The sequence below is a fragment of the Aaosphaeria arxii genome (genome assembly GCF_010015735.1).
Source record: "Aaosphaeria arxii CBS 175.79 unplaced genomic scaffold BU24scaffold_6, whole genome shotgun sequence".
Lineage (NCBI taxonomy): Eukaryota > Fungi > Ascomycota > Dothideomycetes > Pleosporales > Aaosphaeria > Aaosphaeria arxii.
This window is the reverse complement of record NW_022983479.1, coordinates 1-20,228: the sequence shown is the minus strand read 5'-3', so window position 1 is coordinate 20,228 and position 20,228 is coordinate 1. Positions and strand designations below refer to the sequence as shown.

At 48.9% G+C, this 20,228-nt stretch overlaps 7 protein-coding genes across 7 annotated transcripts; 4 read left to right on the top strand and 3 right to left on the bottom strand.

Annotated features, from left to right (window-relative positions):
* Window positions 1-243: 243 nt before the first annotated feature.
* On the top strand, window positions 244-1,294 carry BU24DRAFT_349944 (glycosyltransferase family 34 protein; the record flags this gene model as incomplete). The annotated part of the gene is made up of 4 exons (XM_033523626.1): window positions 244-429; window positions 475-556; window positions 610-856; window positions 919-1,294. 4 exons carry the CDS (start codon window positions 244-246, stop codon window positions 1,292-1,294), a joined length of 891 nt encoding a protein of 296 aa, XP_033381430.1.
* An 870-nt stretch (window positions 1,295-2,164) lies between these two features.
* BU24DRAFT_424073 (S-adenosyl-L-methionine-dependent methyltransferase) lies at window positions 2,165-3,450 on the bottom strand. Its single transcript, XM_033528413.1, has 7 exons — window positions 3,352-3,450; window positions 3,180-3,284; window positions 3,081-3,125; window positions 2,952-3,018; window positions 2,411-2,886; window positions 2,268-2,350; window positions 2,165-2,220 (listed from the first exon to the last, which is right to left on the bottom strand). Exons 1-7 carry the CDS (start codon window positions 3,409-3,411, stop codon window positions 2,184-2,186), a joined length of 873 nt encoding a protein of 290 aa, XP_033381429.1. The 5' UTR covers window positions 3,412-3,450; the 3' UTR covers window positions 2,165-2,183.
* Window positions 3,451-5,101: 1,651 nt separating this feature from the next.
* Window positions 5,102-7,351, top strand: BU24DRAFT_424071 (FAD/NAD(P)-binding domain-containing protein). Its single transcript, XM_033528412.1, has 3 exons — window positions 5,102-5,558; window positions 5,613-5,650; window positions 5,892-7,351. The coding sequence occupies exons 1-3, from the start codon at window positions 5,480-5,482 to the stop codon at window positions 7,017-7,019; spliced, it is 1,245 nt and encodes a 414-aa protein (XP_033381428.1). The 5' UTR covers window positions 5,102-5,479; the 3' UTR covers window positions 7,020-7,351.
* A 648-nt stretch (window positions 7,352-7,999) lies between these two features.
* On the top strand, window positions 8,000-9,466 carry BU24DRAFT_424070 (GroES-like protein). The gene has a single exon (XM_033528411.1). The coding sequence runs from the start codon at window positions 8,211-8,213 to the stop codon at window positions 9,315-9,317; it is 1,107 nt and encodes a 368-aa protein (XP_033381427.1). The 5' UTR covers window positions 8,000-8,210; the 3' UTR covers window positions 9,318-9,466.
* A 532-nt stretch (window positions 9,467-9,998) lies between these two features.
* On the bottom strand, window positions 9,999-11,824 carry BU24DRAFT_229523 (subtilisin-like protein). Its single transcript, XM_033522157.1, has 2 exons — window positions 11,821-11,824; window positions 9,999-11,566 (listed from the first exon to the last, which is right to left on the bottom strand). The coding sequence occupies exon 2, from the start codon at window positions 11,487-11,489 to the stop codon at window positions 10,050-10,052; it is 1,440 nt and encodes a 479-aa protein (XP_033381426.1). The 5' UTR covers window positions 11,490-11,566; window positions 11,821-11,824; the 3' UTR covers window positions 9,999-10,049.
* A 1,548-nt stretch (window positions 11,825-13,372) lies between these two features.
* Window positions 13,373-13,982, top strand: BU24DRAFT_229506 (uncharacterized protein). Its single transcript, XM_033522156.1, has one exon. The coding sequence runs from the start codon at window positions 13,523-13,525 to the stop codon at window positions 13,886-13,888; it is 366 nt and encodes a 121-aa protein (XP_033381425.1). The 5' UTR covers window positions 13,373-13,522; the 3' UTR covers window positions 13,889-13,982.
* Window positions 13,983-15,086: 1,104 nt separating this feature from the next.
* On the bottom strand, window positions 15,087-20,178 carry BU24DRAFT_493633 (vacuolar protein sorting/targeting protein 10). Its single transcript, XM_033533988.1, has 3 exons — window positions 19,627-20,178; window positions 16,184-19,572; window positions 15,087-16,133 (listed from the first exon to the last, which is right to left on the bottom strand). Exons 1-3 carry the CDS (start codon window positions 20,065-20,067, stop codon window positions 15,533-15,535), a joined length of 4,431 nt encoding a protein of 1,476 aa, XP_033381424.1. The 5' UTR covers window positions 20,068-20,178; the 3' UTR covers window positions 15,087-15,532.
* Window positions 20,179-20,228: the final 50 nt, after the last annotated feature.

Genomic DNA, 20,228 nt, shown 5'->3' with positions numbered 1-20,228 from the left:
TGTACAAGCGAGTCACTACCAACTATTGAACCATCCGGCATCCCAAAGAAAGTTATTACTTGTACTCGTACCTAGGCCGTCTCAGGGTCGGAAGACAATCGACAAAACTCTCCCCATTCCACCCTGCTGCTGCGCATTCCAGTCATCACCCTTGCTCGTCGTCGTTGTCGATATTGTCGTCGCACCTTGATGTCGGCGATGGGTTGTCCTCCTTGACGTTCCTCCCACGTTTACCCATACGCGATGCTTGTGAAGGTGTTCCGATTCTATCCTTCCGTGCTTGTCCTCCTCGCGTTCTGCGCACTTTTCGGATGGCATCTCAGCTCAGGGATAGCCTATGGCGATCCCATGCCCCGCCAAAGACCTGGAGAATCACATCCTCCTGCTGAAGCAGAACGACCGCAAGAGCAAAAGGAACAGCCCGTCCCCGTGCCGCCGCCGCCGCCGCCACCTCTCACTGAGGAGCTGAAGGAGCCCAGGAAAGCGCGCATTGCTATTGTGACTTTCATCACCGACCAGAAGTCATACATACACCTTTCCCTCAAGAACAAAGATCGTAAGTCACCTGTCTCTAAGCACGCATTCTCGGCTCACAACATCTTTGGATAGATTATGCACGTCGCCACGGACACGATCTGATCGTCGATTATGAGAGCCACTCGGAGCGTGGCACCACCTATTGGAAATTCAACATGATGCAGAGGTTGATCAAGAAGAACAATTGGGATTGGCTGTGGTGGATGGACTTCGATACGCTTATTACAAACACAGATATTGATGTGCAGAGCATTATAGACGAGACGCTCAAGGAAACCACCCGTGCCGATGAGGTTGATGTCCTCGTCACACATGACTGGTGCGTAAGACCCCACAAATTTCGCATACTGTAGGAAAGGTTACATGCTAATCCCGAGACAGTAACGGTCTAAACACGGGTTCATTCATTGTCCGGGGACACGAACGCTCTCTCAAAATTTTCGATGATGTTCATGACATACAAGCCAGGGAGAAGGAGAAGAAGAACGAACTGAGTGAGCAGGATGCCATGGCGCTGCTGATCAAAGAAGATCGAGCATCCGCAGACCGGACAACACAAGTCCCACAATGGAAGTTGAATGCCTTTCCACCGGAAATAGCCTGCTTCGACGAGTCAAATAGAGTCTGGGAGCACGGGACCTTTGTACTCCATTTTGCCGGAGCATGGGCTCATGTCGAAGGCGAAGACCCTACGGGACAGCTCATGAATAAGTACGGAACAGAAATCATCTGGGGAGATTGGAAGGAATTCTACTGAATCACCCGTGCAAGCATTTACCTCACCATAGCGCTTACGATATCCAAATTGACTCCTTCAGCTAGCTACTTCAATCGATTCCCCGATCTTGCATATTCAAGTGCTGCGTATCATGCAGATAACATGACGTTAACAGGCAGGAATCAGGCTGGGTGCAACACCGAGAAGCCATGCAGAACAACTTCGGCTCATGGGCATACATTTTACTTATGTATCGGATGGCATCGACCTGAGGCTATCTCTCATACAGTAGTTGTTCTGCTTGTCTATCGCTGATAATATGGATTTGGAAATTCTCGTAGTCGATCGTTACAGCCTCCCTAGATCATGAGTCTGAACTTTCTCTTCTCCATATGCATACAATTGTTGTAGTAGTGTGCGTGAAAATCCACGGCGTGAATCGCCAGTCTATTCCGCAGCCATTCCCTTCAAGAAGAATTCCGCCTTTGCTGCAGGCATCTCCAAATTGTGGAGTCTTATGGTCGGTTGTGCGCATGCCAAGGTGGCAAGAACATGATCATTGGCGCATACTGCAGGAGATGAACCATTCCCATGTGCTCGTTGCTGGGGATAGTCCATCTACTACCACCGATCCGTGAAAGTTGTTAGTTCTGTACGTACATAATGGGCTGTAGAAAAGCATGAATGTAGACGCAAGCCCCCTATTGCATGGCCTAGTCCGTCCAAGTCACGATTCAGAATCATAACGTGCACGATATGACATCAACTTCGAGGAATTTATGAAACAATTCGTTTGGTAGATCAAAAGTACTCTCTGGGTATCATCTCCTCCACAAAAGGGGGCCGCTAGTAACGGCCCTGTCAAATAATAAGTAATAGAGGTAATGCTACAGGGTCAGTCCATAGAAAAGAACACGCTCTTCGTAGATCATAAGCGAAGCGGCTTCCTGCCATAGACAACGGTGCTACGTATGGTCAGTACACACTAAAAAACGAGGATGGCGGTACGAACCCAGGAAGATATGCGTGCGTTTTGTAATTCTTCAGTTCCTTTCGCATTTGTGCGAGGAAAACTTGAGCGCGAGCAACCGACCACTTTAGCTGTCAGTAGTGTACATACTTTGAGACGAGGGTCCTGCAAAGCGGTCATCTTACCCCACCGACCTGGGTCAATAATCGAAGCATGAATCCTTCAATGCCCTCGTGCAAACGGAGCTGATTCCAGCGGCCTATATTTTTCAACTTCCGGTCCTGAGACCATCCATTCATAGGCCATTGGTAAGGAACCTCGACGACATCTACAAATCCGGCGCGTTCCATCCTCTCCTTGCTTTCACCCCAAATGGTGAAGCTCTTGCCAAAGATTTTGCCCATTTCTACGACAGTGGCGCCCCAGGTGTGGTAAAAGTGGTCAGGGCCCATCGTATCGTCATCTGCAGTAGGTTGCACGGAATGCTCGACGATTTCTAACCAACCGCCTGGCTTCGTATGTTCGTATGCTTGCTGGAAAAAGAAATCCCAGTCCGGTACACAACCAAAGAGCTCGCGTATGTGAACAAAGTCGAAGTGATCTGGCGGGAAAGTCCACTCCAGAGTGACATCATCCACTTCGAAATGGCAGTTGGGTGGTACTTGGAACATTAGTATCCAAATGAGAATAATAAACTGGTGTCGGGGCCGAGGTTTAAAAACTCACCCCATTCGGGTTGGATTGGAGATAGATCCGTGCCAGTGACAATAGCGCTGGGATATAGATCGGCCATCTGCAATTTGATATCAGCCAAACGGTACAGCGTTGCCTGGAGCACTCGACAGATTTACTCACATCTATAGCCCATATGCCTGTGCCTGTACCAACATCCAAAATAGCCTATGCATCTCAACACAAAATGACTTCCGCGAGCTAGGTAGAAGTGTGGCTTACCTGGGGGTTCTCTACAGGAGCTAGATGAAGTTTGTTATCGAGTGTTAGGAGATACATGTGATGGGCAAAGTCGAGAATTTCTTTCGCTAATTCGTCGTTTGGGCCCTGCGACGCCGTCAGGAGAAGGCATGGATAGACATGTAGGGTTGAAATCGGCACGCAGACAACGTACCCAGTAGGCGCCATCCCTATATGCATGATATTGACGCCCATTCTCCATTCGATAGTTCATGATTGATGAAGCCAACGTGTCTGTTTCGTCTTCAAGGAGGCTCCCGCTGTCGAAGCCGGAATCGGACACATAGTCGAGAGGTTCTTGGGCGGGATCATCTTGGGGTTCGTTATTGACTGCTTGTTCGTGGGGGTGCTGTTCCTGTAGCGATTGATCGGCTCGGTCGTGCCGATGGGAAGGCTCGGGGACAGTTGGCGGATAAGCAGGAAGAAGATGGTAGGCAGGGATGATTGTATCTCTAGTACGGTCTGTGTTTTCGGCGAATTGGACGGCGCTGTCCTGGCCGATGGAGTGCAGACTGGAGGAGTCAGAGGGTTTATTGGAGGAGTCCGGATCGGACATGGTGTAGTTGTGGAGATGTCGATGAGGGGCAGGATGAGTTGTGAGATGCGACGAGGCGAGGCTAGGCGTGACGAGGTATAAAGGCAGGTTGAGTAGGCGGGTGTGCGCGTGATAGCAGTTCAGGAATCGGGAAAAGGCGACATGGCACTACAAGACGACTCTGTGTGCGTTTATGGATGCGAAGAGGAGGGCGAGAGAGGGCGAGGAGGAGGGAAAAACAGGCGAGGAGGTGGACGGGAGAGGGCGGAGAAGGGGGGGGAGGGAGGGTGGAGATGTTCAAAGGTTGTGGTGGTGTTGGTGGCTGGTTTTGGTAGATATCTACCTAACTGCCTGGCACCCAACCCTAGTACCTACCTCGTAGGTACCTATTTAAGGTGCTAATGTAGAAGATAGATATTGACAATAATGATGATGCTGATACTTGTGCAAAGTTATGAGTAGGTATGTACATGCGTCTAAGTGTATTGTGTATCTAAGATATAGGTATACCGTAAAGGTATAGGTAGGAGATAGCTTGAAAAGTGTTTATAACCCCTGGGGCCATTATTATTCGCAACTAGCACTGCTCGTAATGATTATATTCAGTCACTAATCAGGTACGAAGTAATAGTTGCATTAGGTAGGTAGGTAGGTACATAATATACTTTAAATCGAGTGTGGAGTACTTTTGATAGTTTGAGATATCTACGAAATAAGAGGTTCCATTTCATGAATAAAGTAATTACGAGCACTTATGCTGCAAGATATTTCTGCGTAGAGGAGGATTATAAAGGAATTCTAGTTAGTTATCTTTTACTTCTGTACATTTGTTGGTTGTATTAGATACATGATGTATGCTTGTTGTTCCGCCCACTAAACGAACAGCTGCTCCGACGTCTCTATTACGAGAATTTTCTACTACTGCGATTTACATATTGCTAACTATATCTACGTACTAATTACTACCTGGACAATCCATACTCCGTCCAACACCTGACTAGATGTTTTGTCATATTTGTATGTGTACAGAAAGGTGACGCGTGCATGGCGTGCGTGGTGTCACTCACTTGCGTGTACGGAATACTTTGGTAACATACAAACACATCCTGTAGTCCTGCATGATATACTGTAATAACGATTGTACAGTAACTGGGAACCTCTAACTAGAGACCTACATAGATACCTACCAACCTGGACACTACTTGTATGAGACTGCACAGTATGGCAAGGGGAGGCGAGGCGAGGCGCGCACCTCTCGTTAACACCCTTAGGTTCACTGGGTGTTTACCTAGGTGCTAGGTTCGGTACCTAAGATATGTGCGGTATGTACTCCGTACTCCGTAGTTACTCCTCCTAGGTACCTAATGAACTAACACCCTTAGTATGTAGTATCCCCTCTGCTCCCAACCCATTATTCACCTCACTCCTGAGTTCCAAGTCTACTCCAAGTCTACCCTACTCTAGTCTACTTTACTGCACTGCATTCTACTGCATTTCACTTCACCTGACACTACTCACGCTCGATTCCACATCCGTGGAGGCATGTGGTGTATTCTTGAGGTATTTTACGTGTCTTCTGTGTAGTCATTCCTTTCATTGTGTTCGGAATATCGCCCACCGACTTTCGTGCGACTTTCAAACCCCCGATCCGCTACCTGTCTTAATCAGTCTCCTTCTTCCTCTCGCAGAAAACCCCGGTGCCTATTCAAGTGCTACTTGGTAGTCTCTGTCTTCTACAAGCGCGGCCATGAGTGATCGACAGTCAGCCCCCACACCCCCCCTCAGTCCACATGCCCACGGGCTGCCTATACTCATCATCGGCTCCGGTATGTGAGGCATCTCCCATAAGCATCTTCATTTGGATTCTCACCAATGTATAGGCAGTACCGGCCTCGCCCTTGGGCAGGGTCTTGGGAAGGTATGTATCCAACCGGCGGCCATGTTTGGCGTCGCTCGTCACCCCATCAACTTTCGACCCCCGCCCCTCCCTATGCATCTCATTGTCATGGCTGCAGCATCCGCAGCCGCAATCCTATTGCTGTATCTCCAGACGATGCGTCCTGCTTCTGGCTTTACTCAAGTCATCATTGGCGCGGGGAGCGGGGGGTGCGAGGCCCAGAATGCGTTTCGTGGGCATGTTCACTGAGACCCTTCCCTAGGCCGGCATTTCATGCATTATATTCGAGAAAGACTCTGCACTGGAGCGCAGTAGAGATTGGAACATGGGCCTACATTGGGGCGCACCCATTCTCAAAAGTCTGATACCGGAAGACCGCTGGGCACGAATCCAATCCGTACAGGTTGACCCCCATAACCCCACAAAGAACGAGGATACGTTGGCTTTCATCAATGGAGCCACAGGTGAAGAGATGGTCGCATTCACGTTCGGTCCATTCTATCGCCTGAGAAGAAGTAAGCTTAGATCGCTTCTGGCCCCAGGGTTGGAGATCCGGCACAGTAAAACCCTCTGCAACGTCACGTATGCCCACGATGGCCAGTCCGTGACTGCCCATTTCAATGATGGGACTTCAGCCACTGGCTGTATGCTCGTTGGGGCAGATGGCGCACGCTCAACCGTACGCCAATTGCTCTTGGGCCCCACCAAGGGCGCTATCAATCGAATACCGTACGCTGCAACATTCGTGCAGCGAAGGTTCACCCGAGAACAGGCGCTCTATCTTCGCAGCTTCCATCCCTTGTTTCTCGCATCGGCCCATCCTGACAAGCACTTCGCCTTCTTCGGCATGCAGGACGCCGCCGATGCGGATGACCCAACATCATGGACTTTCTTTTTCTACATCTCATGGCAGAGCAGTGTGGAAGAGCAGGATGCCACTGCAGGCTGGACGGATGCTCAACGTCTTGCTCAGCAGAAACAGTTCGCGAGGAAATTCTGCGACCCCTGGAAGAGTGCATACGAATGGACGCCAGACAATGCTCCTGTCTGGTACTTGGGGCTGACTGATTGGGACCCCGGCCGCCAAGGCTATCGCTGGGACAATCACAGCGGACTCGTCACTATGGTGGGCGATGCAGTGCATCCTATGACATACCAGAGAGGTCAAGGTCTTAATCATTCAATTACCGACGCTGGAAAATTGACAGAAAGTATCGTGGAGATCCATCAAGGAGCAAATCGCAATGAAACCATAGCTTCTTTTGAGAACGAGATGATTGAGCGAGGTGGGAAGGAGGTAAGAGATGGTACTGCTAACACAAGACTGCTCCATGATTGGGCAAAGGTTCAACAGAGTCCGTTCTTCACCAAGGGGGTGACGAAGGACTGAAAATGAGCTTATGACGGTACACCCAAGCAGGCAATAGTTCGATGCCACATGCCGGAGTCCTCAATATTGACCAAAGGCTGAGTCGGACGGGTATACAACATAGTAATCCTCTTGCAGTTGCTCAAGGTGCCGCTTGGGGAATGCACCAAAGCTATTATCTAAGATTCTAGGTACCTATGTACTTACATGCCTACCCCGTAGGAACAACTTCGACCTTGGGACAGTTACTGTTAGTGTGACCTATGCTGCTGCATTGATCAATTCAGTTGCAATCACCTTAGGTCATAGAAACTTTTGTATCGCGCTCTAATGTCTATGAATTTCTACCAGCCTTGCGTTCTCGCCCACCCATCACGTGCATTCACCCCTGGAAGACTCAACCCTTCCATCGTATTGGATTTGTGCCGTATTACCTGACACGCCTACCTAGGTCATTTACTATTCAAGGAGGAGGGAGGTAGAAAGGGCCCGGATATCGAGGTACTCTCTTTGGCAGTCATAATAGCCACTTATCAGTACGGGCGTATCAAAGCACGACAACTTCGGTATGGATGTAGATTGTTGGATGGAGTAGGTCGAGACTAGTACCTGGCTCTTAGCCAGTCCTGGGAATGCTCGTAGGATTATTTGACTGACTACAGAGATATCACAAAGGCCAGAATACCAAAATATTGAAAACATTTCTTAAGTCTTTACAACATTTCTAAATTTTAAATAGTATAATATATTTACTACATACAGAGGTATTTAGGTGGTGATCGTAACAATAGTAGGTGGCTAGGACTATTTAGAAATGTTTCTAATGATTTGTTATTCTGCCCTCTGTAATATCTCTGTAGTCAGTCAAATAACCCTACGAGCATTCCCCCTGGCTTTGGCTTCTTGTCGCGTTCGGTGGGGCTGCATCGCTAAAGCCATGTCGGCCTTGCGATGGACCTCGGGTGTTGCGCATTCGGGGAGTTCGACACGCTAAGTAGTTTGACCTTCCGTTCGTACTGCCATGAATTCGTTGACTTTTAACTATCCGTCTTTACTCATGCAGTGAGTCGCTTCAGAAAAGCCTTGAAAACCAACCAATTGCACGATATATCTAACTTTTCTTGTTCCGGCCTTCTGCTGTCACAAGAGTAATCGCTGCTCAAGCAGGACCACCACCGGACTACCAATTGCTTCTGGTCTCTCCCAGCGCAGATGATGACGTCGCCGCAAAAGTTTCATGGCTGGCTTGCCCATGACCCGTCCGCTGCAACAGGGAACCTCAAATGGGAGTCTTTCACGCCTAGGCCATTCCAGTCTACCGACATCGATATCAAAATTACGCATTGTGGTATATGTGGCTCTGATATACACACCTTACGATCCGGATGGGGTCCCACACACTATCCAGTCTGCGTAGGTCACGAAATCGTCGGGCATATCGTCCGTCTTGGAGACTCTCCTACCTCGACCTCTCGCTTTCGTGTCGGTGATCGTGTCGGCGTCGGTGCGCAAGTGTCTTCATGCCTCCGAGTCGATTGTGAAGAGTGCTCTTCTGGCAGGGAGCAACACTGCGGCAAGGGATTCGTGGGCACCTACAATGGCAAGTATCCCGACGGATCTTGGAGCTATGGTGGATACGCAGATTTCGTGCGTGTCCCGGCGCATTTCGCTGTCAAGATCCCCGAGCAGCTTAAAAGTGTCGACGCTGCCCCTATGATGTGTGGTGGCATCACTGTTTATGCGCCACTCAAAGACAATGGTGCAGGCCCCGGAAAGAAGGTCGGCATCGTGGGCTTGGGAGGACTTGGCCACTTCGGTGTCCTCTTTGCGAAGGCCCTCCGGTGCGACAAGGTTGTAGTCATCAGTAGGAGCAGAAACAAGGCGAAGGATGCAAGCGAGTTGGGGGCGGATGACTTTATTGCGACCAACGAGGATGAGAAGTGGGAGAGAACTCACAGTAAGAGCCTGGACCTCATCATCTCTACGGTCTCGAGTCCGGATATGCCTCTATCGGGCTACATGAGGCTTCTACGAACGAACGGTCAGTTCATCCAAGTCGGTGCACCTGAAGATAAATTACCAGCTATAGCAGCATTCGCGCTCATTGGGAAAGGTTGCAAGATTGGTGGTAGTCAAATCGGCAGCCCCAAACAAATCGAGGAAATGCTACAGTTTGCTGCCGACTCACGCATCAAGCCTTGGGTACAGCAGAGGAGTATGAGTGAAGCAAATCAGAGTGTGGTCGACATGGAAGATGGTAAAGCGAGATACCGCTACGTTCTCTCAAATGAAGATACCAGAGATCAGGCGCGGCTATAGTTATACCTCAAATTCATCACGAAATTTCATGAGCATGCCCGTACTATTATTATATCTTAGTAGATCGTCGAATTTGGAGACAAACCTATCCAAAAGGCCATACGCTAGAGTTCGGCTTCACTCTTGTTATCTAAAAGGTCAGGAATGGGATTGTCAATTATAATTGCACTTTAGCAAGGTCCTCTTTGAGAATTACGTGTAAACCATGTGGTTAGTCCACGAACAACAAAGGCATGTCACCTAACAGGCCTGACGGATGGAGTTCAACCTACAAAGCAAAATGCACCGGGCAATTCGTCTGGATGTCCGATGTGGTGGTTTAAGGGTTATAGTTCCACGCAACCCTGCACGCAGACAGGGCTACATCTTCAGAATGAGTTCTCCATGAAGTAGGCATTGATTGCGCAGGTCTACCTAAGTGTTACTCCTTGCACTTCAATTACTAAGCCAGTGTGCGATACGTACGCAGTACGCTGAAACATGATCTCTCTAACTAAAGTGAAACACCGATGAAGTTCAATTGAATCAGAGGCTTTCGAGAATAAGGCACGAAATGGCAATTGATGCATTGAATGTTCTAGCCATATTTATGTTGGTAATATGTAATTGTGAATGTAAGGTTAAATGCTAATTTTTGCGGCTTCTAGTTGGCCTATTAAGTGTAGAGATATGGATGGCGAAAACGCACAGGGGCCCTAAAACCATGAAAATCTTGTGTCATTTCACCTGCATCTAAAAGCGCAATTGTGTGACCGCGGAATGAAGCTCCCATTTCTCATCGACCCTCCTGACGACGTTGGAGGCCCAGCTCGCGAAGCTTCCACCGGCGCTCCTCTTGCCGTCACGTTTAGGAACAACGTAATTCTTCATCAAGCGACGAGCAGTGACGCCACCGTCGACACCATTGCTCAAGAGAAGATTTGCACTGCCAGCGGTGTTGCCCACGAAAGCGTTCTTCCGTGCTGTCTCGAGCAGTTTTGCCTTTAGCGCGGCGGGATTTTGGCCAAGGCTCTTGTCTTGGGCCATGAGGTAGGCCATGACACCCGTAGTGTGAGGGCAGGCCATGGAAGTTCCCGAGAGGGTGTTGATGATGTTGTCTCCAGTATTCCAGGACGAGACGATATCCTCTCCAGGGGCGTAAATGTCCACACAGGGACCAATGTTAGAAAACCCGGAAACTTGATTCTGAATGTTGACTGAGCCCACCGTCACGACGTTGGAATTGGCGCCGCCGTTATGAGAGGGTGTTGACAGGCATGCATCGGTACCATCATTGCCAGCAGCGACCGAAATATGAATTCCAGCCTCGGAAGCACCAAGGATAATCCTATCCACGGCTTCAGCGGTGCCTTGAAGTCCCCAGGACATGCTCATAATTGAGCCAACAAACTTATCTCCAAGCTCTTGCTTGCGCTTCTCGTGGTTGTTGATGACCCAATCAATACCAAGAATAGTATCGGAAGAAGAACCGGATCCATCATCTCCTAGGACTTTCACTGCGAAGACATTGGCGCCCTGGGCAACGCCAAATCTAGCACCTGCAGCTGTGCCTGCACAATGAGTACCGTGTCCATCGCCGTCTGCGGCCGTGACGTTAAAAGAAAATTCATCCTCCTGTGCACGTCCCGTGAAAACAGCGTGTGATTTGCGGACACCGGTGTCCACGACATAAATATCAACACCAGCTCCAAGTTGTTCGTCCTCGAACGAGTAAGTGTAGTCACGAGCCACGGGGTTACCGGATGCGCCGGCACTGTTGGAGATGCGCTGTAGACCCCAAGTGGTGTTGATTTTCTGCGTGACGAAAGACTGAATGTCAACTGCTTCCTCAACCATGGCCACTTCTGCAATGTCTGCAACCGCCCCCATACAGCCCTCGTGACCATGATTACTGACAACAGCACCAGCTGTGCGATTGTTGCTGAAAGTTCGAATGTTGGTCAAACCTCGCTTGTGTTTGGGCAGCTTAGCCTCGAGCTTCTCGATGACTTCTTTGATTCGCAGCTCAGCGGCATCTCTGGAAGTGACGTTGTACATTGCAATGAAGTCCCTTGAAGGGGGTAACTGCTGAGCGTTGGATTTGGTTTCTTTTGATATATAGCCTTCATTTTGGGCGGCAGAGACCACAGTGATGGAAGCGAGAAAGGCGAAAAGGCTGGTGGAGAGCTTCATAGTTGATAGATTTTGAGGAGAGGTTGGTGCTATTTTCGTAAAGAATGTATAGTGAGAGAGAACGTATGTAAAAAGCGCTGTCGGGGGTTAACAAAGATCCGTGTCATCGAAGAGGGAGTTTAAATATTAGAGAATTTTACATGATTCGGGCTACCAATTGCATTTGAATTGAGATAACAAGAAACATGCCGGGTAGGTGCTACAAGATGAGACATGTCGTGAACAACGCATGTGCTTGGAAAAGGGTGCGTGGTGGAACTGTACTTTGGAGTGCAAACGCTCAGGAAGAGTGGGCGAGACTCTGAGGACGAGCAGGCATGGCAAAACTTACATCAACGCGCAAACAATGAATGTGAGGCGGGTAGGTGTATCAGAATGTGGAGTGAATGTGCGTAAGGCCAAGACGTGCCAGCACGCTACAATCTCGTAGAGAGGTTGGGCCGGCTGGGGTTGAACGAAAGAGGATTATGGAAGGGAGTGAAGTTGAAGAACGAGAGACGCAAGAGTCCGTTGGGAAGTGGCGCTCTAGATGAACGAATCTGATGGGAAAGAAGAATGAAAGAAGAATAAGACGAACAAGGGTGAAAAGGGTGCAGAGAAAGAAGGTCGATGGCCAGCGAGATGCATGAGGAAGAGAGTGGCTCATGTACTCTTATTGAACCAAGAGCATAATGCACGAAGTCAAAACACACGCGCGCACGCACAACCACACACACACACATAGGTACACGACAGAGAGACCAAGCTTAGCAAAAGAAGCGTGTGCATTTGAAACAGCTTGGCGGTCGGCATCCTCCCGCAAGTCACCATGCCCAATTCATCAGGCATGTCCGTCCGCCGAGCATACTGGCCTGCTTCATACTGGAGGCAGGGATGTCATGGGGCTCAATTAGCTTGTTCGTTTGTGTTAGCTTGTGATTAAAGCGGGTGGGAAAGGGTAGTCATTCTAGCGAGCCGCAAATACAGTACGTCTCTGTAATTCAATAGGCTATGATGGTGCTCAGGTACAAGTGCTGCACGTCAAGTGGTGCCTCCATTAAGCTCCATGTTTAGCGGGCGAGTAGGAACCGCACCAGTGGCGCATGACTGGGGGTAGGGCAAGGGGGGGGAAAAAGTCATTTGCATGCCTGATTAGCTGTGACAAGATACATAATTGACAGATATAAAAAGGGTCGGCGGTTGGAAGGCTGCGTCCCCGCATGACGCCGTTTAAGGCTGTCTGCAAATTGAAGATATGGTTGGTCTACGTGAACAGGTAGCGGCCTTAGTGAGCACGGAGTTTAGAGTGTCGAGATGTGTACAAGTGTACTGAGAGACGAGAGGCGAGAGGCGAGAGGCGAGAGGCGAGAGTGAGACGTGCGAAGAAAGTTTGTTGTTACAGGTATAACTATAACAGGACTCGTCAGGAGGTGCAGGAATATTGTCAGAGTTACGGGAGAGGAGGTGAGGTGAGCCTGGTGAGGTTTCGAGGGTGCTAAACCGGGGCGCCAAGGCTGAGATGGACCACTCTGATTGGACAGATCACTCTGAAACAGCACCACCACATCGGCATATCCCATGGACCCAATGGACCCATAGACCCAATTGGACCCCCATCAGTCGCAATCACGACTCACCCCTAACAGGGCTATTTCCCCCCTCTTTCTGTCATCCACTTGTTCCCCTTCAATCCCCTTGTCCTCAACCTCGCCTTCTTTTGTCCCCCTTTGTATCCATTGTTGTACCTAGGTAGGTACGGAGTACAGTTACCAGTATTATTATTTGTAGGTGATTCGTAGCCTGCAGGTAGTACCGTACATAGTGGTAGTCAAACTTATGCGGTATACCCCGTCCACCCATAACTATCGCACTGTACACACCTGATGAGAGACCCTCGCGACCTCGCCTCATGTACGCAGTACATGTAACATGACACGCTGACCGACTATTTTCAACAAACAAAGCCGCAATCGACTCGTTGCCCCGTCCCCCTTGTAAGTATAGTAATATCACTCCTCCGCATTTAGTCTCGCACTAAGGGGATAAGACATCTCATGCACAATACTGGCGTGACTGGGCACCGCTTTGTATATACATACGTATTACCTTTAGATGGCATCCATACGCGACAGTATGTAACTGCAAGTTGCTACAAGGTACCAAGTATAGTCGCTCTGAACCTCTGCTGTTTCCATCTCAGTAGCATGGCAAATCATTCTCCCTGCATCGAATGCATCACCGAGACTGCTGGCTCTATGATTCTTGCACTTTCTGTCCGGACCAATAGACCTGCTAGACGGTCTTCTTTGTACACCCCTCTGTACACCTTATCAAAGATTTGTACCTGGCAAGCAGTCTTTCTACTTTTCTCCGCTTTGGTAGTCTGGACCTGGACACAGCCTCCCGTTTTCGCAATATGAGCACTCGTACGGAGTTTCGTCGCTTTGAATCTGCTGACTGCATTGACGAGGCAATGTCCCGCCGTATGCACTAGTAGCGAAGCCTCCAGCGCTGAGCGCTCTTACGGTGTATATATAAAACGCACATACGGAGTAATTACTATAATACCTCCAAAGCCGGGACCATCGCCATTGCAGTGGTAAAGTTCATGCACCCAGCGCCATGCCCAGTCGTGGCAAACTGTGGCGCCTGTCGCAACCTTAACGCGAAGGCTGATACCATGGTTCCCGAAACTTTGGCCCTGGCGGTACCATTCTCATTTGCTGTTCCATATGTTTGGTTTCACTGCGTACTACGATCATTGTACGATGCATTCCAAAACTAAACTATCTGGGCATGCTGCGTTACACACAGCCATATGAAGGAGGACCTTTCAAGATGTGTCTGTGTCAATTGCTTCTGAGTCATGGTTGTACCTTCACGCAGCAGACGCGGAATAGAATATGAGACTATTTTGATTGTTTCTGGGACCTGTGTTTGTTTGGTGCATTCAACGCGCTTCCGTTCGTGCGTTATGACAACGAGTGCCTGGAATACTCTCTCAACCACCAGTCATACCTGACCTCATTAACGGGGTCTCACAGCTGTGCCAACTACCACCCAAAAAAAAAAGGAGTCACTTCGCCCCATTAATTAACAACCCGACTTGTCGCAACAGCACCAAACTTCTCATTACTTTGTGCTCACATCCAGCTATAGCCCTCCCCTATCACGCCTTCTGTCCGTTTTACTGATAAGGCATTGGTTGCAAATATGTCACATGGGCATTGATTGACATCACGGCGAACGGGAGACGGTGCGCGCAACGATCCAGGGAGCCAAATCAGAGTGAGTACAAAGGCTGTACTGTTTGACTGTGTAGCTGCTAGCTGTGCCACAAGGCGAAGTCACCACAAGTACAAGTACAACTGCGCAGGCGGCAACTAAATCTACCCTGTGCAAGACTCACCATCATTTGAGGATATCCTATTGGACATTTCCCTATGCATCGTTCCATCATTTTTGACGACAGTAGTGAATCATTACGCAGAGGCCGGATCGGTAAGGCTTGTACTTCATGGCCCCATATGCACATGCGATCTCATTGTCCAATATCGCTAAGGACATTGTTGTTTTACGACATTTAATATTCTATAAGTGTTTGAAGGTTTGGTTACTCGGCTTACTGATAATCCCACACCGAAAGTCTAAAATTTGACTTCTGCGAAATGCAGCCCCAAGGACTGCACTCATGCAGTAGATTCTAATGGCGAGAGGTTGTACTTTCAGAGCTAGCCAACCCCCATTTGCAAGAATTGTGCTGCATATATAGTAAAACCCCTTCTGCTTGGCGAATGTGTCTTTCTATATAAGAAGCGCTCCGTAACATTAGTGAGTGACATGTTACTTGCTCTCAGAATTATTAATCTCTTTTGGAAGGGGCTGGCATTCCCGACAACCGAGTCGCATGAGATGATGCCCTAGGAATGGTACAGTCTATTATTCCATAACATATCTAATGGGCTCGTGTTGTGAGAAGACTCTGCTATAATTAATAATACACCCTTCGCCAACAGATAAACATGTCTCGTGCCTCAACCATATGCTCCTCACATGCCCAAAAATCACACCTCTTCATCGCTTTCATCACCAAGCAGTTCGCCTTCATCTTCATCAACAACCGCATACCTTCCCCTATCCCGAGCGAATGAACTCCGGCTCGTGTATCTTGTGCCTCCGTACCCACCACCAAATCTGCCACTGACCATCTTCCACAAGCTTCCAACAAGTAGCGGTACAGCTGCAATAACTGCAACAACGCCACTGATAGCTGCGACAGGCCAACTAATCCAGGGGCTCTCACCCGAGAAACTGTTGCTGTCTCCAAGCCTAATTCGCCCAAATTTACCATCCCAGTTTCGCCAGACATAGTACCCGATGCCGCCAGCTGCAACAAATGGGATCAGAACGGCCATGAATATGCCAAAACCAGAAATTCCATGTTTCTTCTGGAATTCCTCCTCGTAGCCAGGGCACGGGTGTACGCCACCGGTCTCCGACATATCCTGCCCGCCCTCACAAGTCGAAATGGGTATCTTGCGATATCCCGTGATGTCCCAGTATTCCCGCACGTCCTTGTTCTTGCAAACCTCCTTGGGGTCAGCAGGGGTAAGACCTTCGACAAGAACGCACTCGCCACCAGGTTTACGCTCGTAGTTGTAGTCACTATATGGGTTGTTAGATTGAAACAACCAATGCATCTAGATTGGACTTACCATTCGAAGTCTCGCCGGGTGCAAGTGCAGTTGCGCGCAATGCTGTGGAGATGGCTGATTTTCTGACCGTTGTAGCACTTTGCGTCACGTTTCTTGCGATGATATTGTGCCTCGTGACCGAAAAGACAATGCTGCTGCCCTTCCGGCAATAGTGGATGTTCTGGTGACCAGAAGTCATAATCACCTTTGAGCGGATCCTTGTCGTCTAGTTCGCATTTCTTTTGAAACTCGTCCAGTCCGGAGAAGTCAACGTTGATGGTCACAAGTTCTTTGCCGTCTTTGCCCCAGAGTAAGAAATTGAGGGATGTATCACTAGGTACCGTTGTGATAGCGTCCACTCTGATGGCGTGATCGGCAAACTCGAACATATCCCATTTCTCACCTGCAGTGGTTGTATAGTAGAGATTTTTGGTGTCCTCGCCCCTTCGAACAAGGACGATGACGGAGCCTTGATCGCCGAATTCCCAGGCATAATTGCCCTTCTTTACTTCTCTCCAGGTGATTCCAGCATCTGTAGTAATGAAGGTAGAGGCCTCACCGAAAGTCGTGAGAGATTCACCGACGTTACCAACACCAAGCATCACGCCAACGGCAGTAGGAGAAGAGTACGTCTCTCTAGGGTCACCCCGCTCGGTATACCCATGAAGATGCAGGGAGCACTTCTTCTTCTCCCTAGTGTCACAGCCATACTTTTTGTTTTCGGAGTCGGTCGCTGGTGCTTGTAGCTCCTCCCAATCAGCACCGTCATTATGAGTAATGAGGGTCTTCTTCTCTTTTTTGGCGCCTCCATCGACTTTGTCTGCGTTTGCTACGGTGTTGATGACAGCCACCCCCTCAATGCCTTGCATCTTTTCAAAATCAACATAGCCCGCTGTATTCCTATTCACGTGCTTATGGGTCATGACATAGGATGTGCCGTTACTGTTGCTCTTGATAAGGGCCCCATACTCCTGATCTTCTCTTGGATTTACAGTGACGTGGAGGAAAACGGAATGCGTAGAGCTATCCAGAACCGTATACGCGGTTTGGTGGTCGACCTGGAGCTTCGGCGGAAATTGCGCGTCAGCAAAGGTCGTTCCATCAAGACTGGCATCCAGTTTCAGGGATTTGCCGTCCTCTCCTTTAGTGGCAACGATAATGTATTCGGACATCGTGGCGAACTCGACGACAGACTTGAACTTGACATTTTTCTCTGCGAACCAGTCTTCGCTAGAGATTAGTTGAAGAGGAGCACCCATCTCTTCGTCTGTGTATTGCTCGCAGAACACCAATTTCTCGCTCTCAACGTGGCCTTCCTCGCGCCAGACAAATGCACATTTCTTGACGTATGATAGGAGGTTCTTCCAATCCATTCCATTGTTCTGTGACACTGAGGCGATGGTGTGGCATTCCCTATCCCCAACCTTCTTGCAATGCTCGCCACCAATCCAGATGATCCAGTCTGATTTTTGGGTATCCGGGTGAAATTGCATTATCTGATATCTTTGTGTATTCGGCATGCGTGGTGCTTCGAACGAGTTGATGGTCTTCCTCAATCCCCGGTTTTTGGAATAGTACACCTTGTCGGTTGCGGTCAGGAAATAGACCCGGTCATTGTTGTACTGGTGTGGGTATATGGCTACAATATCATCGTCAATTGCTTTCTCCCAGTTTTTCCCATGATCGTGCGAGATCCAAGCTTCCAACTCGCTTGTGAGCAACACAACTGTCTCATCTTTGTCTTTACCACCATCATTATCATTGTCGAGCTTTGTGTCCCGTTCTAGATAATAGTATTCGCGGAATTTGTCGCCTTTGAACTTGGATTTTGTACTTTTAACCTTATTGTCTGAAGGTGGGGAAGAGGCTTCACCGCACGGCCGCTCTTGCTGTTCGTCTTTCTTTGTCGTCCCTTTACATTGATTGCCTGGGATTTTTCTCCATCCCGAGCTTCCTTTGTATGTCTTTGCATCGCCTTTACAGGCCCCATCGGGTAGTTTGAGTGCTCCAGAAGGCTTGCATTCCTTCTCTTTGCCCTCCCCACTCGGCTTGAAGTTGAAGTCGCATTCGTAGTCCCTGAATTCGTCGCACTCACATGGTTCAAATTCGGCAACAGGTTCTTTGAAATCCGCTTGTACGAAGCAGTCTGCGTCCCACTTCCGCCGGCGGAAAATCTGCTTGTGACCCATAACACATGTATCTTCTCCTTTTTCATCTTTGTGAGCAGACCATTTCACAAAATCTCCGTCTTTGCATTGGCGCTCATGTAGTTCGGTGAAATCTAGGTGGATGATGACGTACTCACGACCACCGCCCTGTTTAGTTCTTGAGCCATATAGAACAAACTTGAGGCTGGTCGAATCCGGGACCGTGGTAAGTTCACGAGCAGAGATTTTGGAATCGAGTTTAATCTCTTTCCAAGTATCCGGACGCCCGTGCTGAAGAGAATACATGATCTTATCGGTATCGCCTTCATCATAGACGGCTACTAGGACAGAACCTTGGTCGCCAAATTCGTATTTGTGAGCCTCCTGGAGCGCCAACTCCCAGCTGATGCCGGCGTCATCAGAAACCCATAGATCTCCATCCTCGTATTTTCTGAGATATTCCCCAGTATTGCCTACGCCCATGACAATACCGGGAGCGGGGCTAGAGAAGACGCGACCGCTATTATGCAAGTTTGTAACAGAGTGAAGATGGAGCTTCCCATCGTTGCCTTTGACTCTGAGAGGCTCCAGTGTGCGACCATCATCAAAACTGATTCTTGACGCGAGTTTTTTCTCCGACCTCCGCCCAGATATATCCTTCCAATTTTCGACCACATTAACGAGGAAGACGCCCTGAATGCTGGCTATCTTTTCGAAATCGACATAGCCATCCGGACTGCGATTGGTATGGTCGACTATTTTTGTAAAGTACGTGCCATTAGAATTGCTGGAATATAGAGATCCTATCGGCACGTCTTTAGAACTCATAACATCGACTTGAATGCTGTAATTTGTAGATTCCAGGATTGTGTATGCGTCTTCTTCCACCTTTCCTTCGCCGAATTCAGCTCTATGCCAAGTTTCTGTATCATCGGTCACATACAGCCCCAGCTCGCTCGAGTGGTCAGACTTGGCAGCTGCAACAATGTAACCTTTGACTGATGCCATGTTGACCATGCCGGAAACGGTCCGGCCAGAAGACATGACTGGCTCGTCCTCGCTCTTGAAATAATCATCTGTGATGAGCAGCCTCAAATCCTTGACTCTTGGCGAGAACTTCCCCGTTACAATGCATAATATACGGTCGTCATGTTTCTCATCGTTTTGTAGGAAGCGCTCGGAGCCTTTCGCCCATATGCACAGCTTGCGGTCGTCGCGGAGAGGCTTGGGTGGGGTTTTGAAACCATCATCAGTATATACAGACTGTCGCGACTGTTAGCTGTGGGTAGGGTCAGGAGGTATTTTGTGCTGACTTACAAAGCCAATGCAAGGCAAACCGAAACAATCTTCCGCGGAATTGAATATAATCTTCTTGTTGTCTTTCGCATGCCAACTAACAGGATTGAGTGAGGGCAACCAGTCTGTTTTAAACTTCTGCCATGATCCACCTTGATCATAAGTGATGTGATGTGTTCCGTCGCCAAGGGCAATGGCGACGTTGTTGTCATAAGGGTTCTTGATAATGCCTATGGTCTTAATGCCAGGTTTTTCCCAGTCCTTGCCGGCATTTTGAGAGCGGTATACGAGGCCAGTTTCGAACTCAGCAAATAGAACAACCTCGGAGTCGTCGAAGTAAAAGAGATTCACGAGCTCGGTCTTGAACACGGTCTCCTCAACAAGAGGCGCGTCCTTTTTAGCGGTTGATAAGGACGCGAGAGCCAGCAGGGCGGGCAGCAGAATGCCCCTAAGGTATTTCATGATGCATAGAGAGAGGAGATTGTAGAAGAAGAGATGCACATAGGCAGATGTAAGCAGTTATTTGGACAGCTGGCTGTTGGATGTTCGCAGCCTGGTTGACGGAGGTAACGGGCGCACCCTAGGTATTCTTGGCAATCTTGAAACAAGTGACGTCTAGCAAT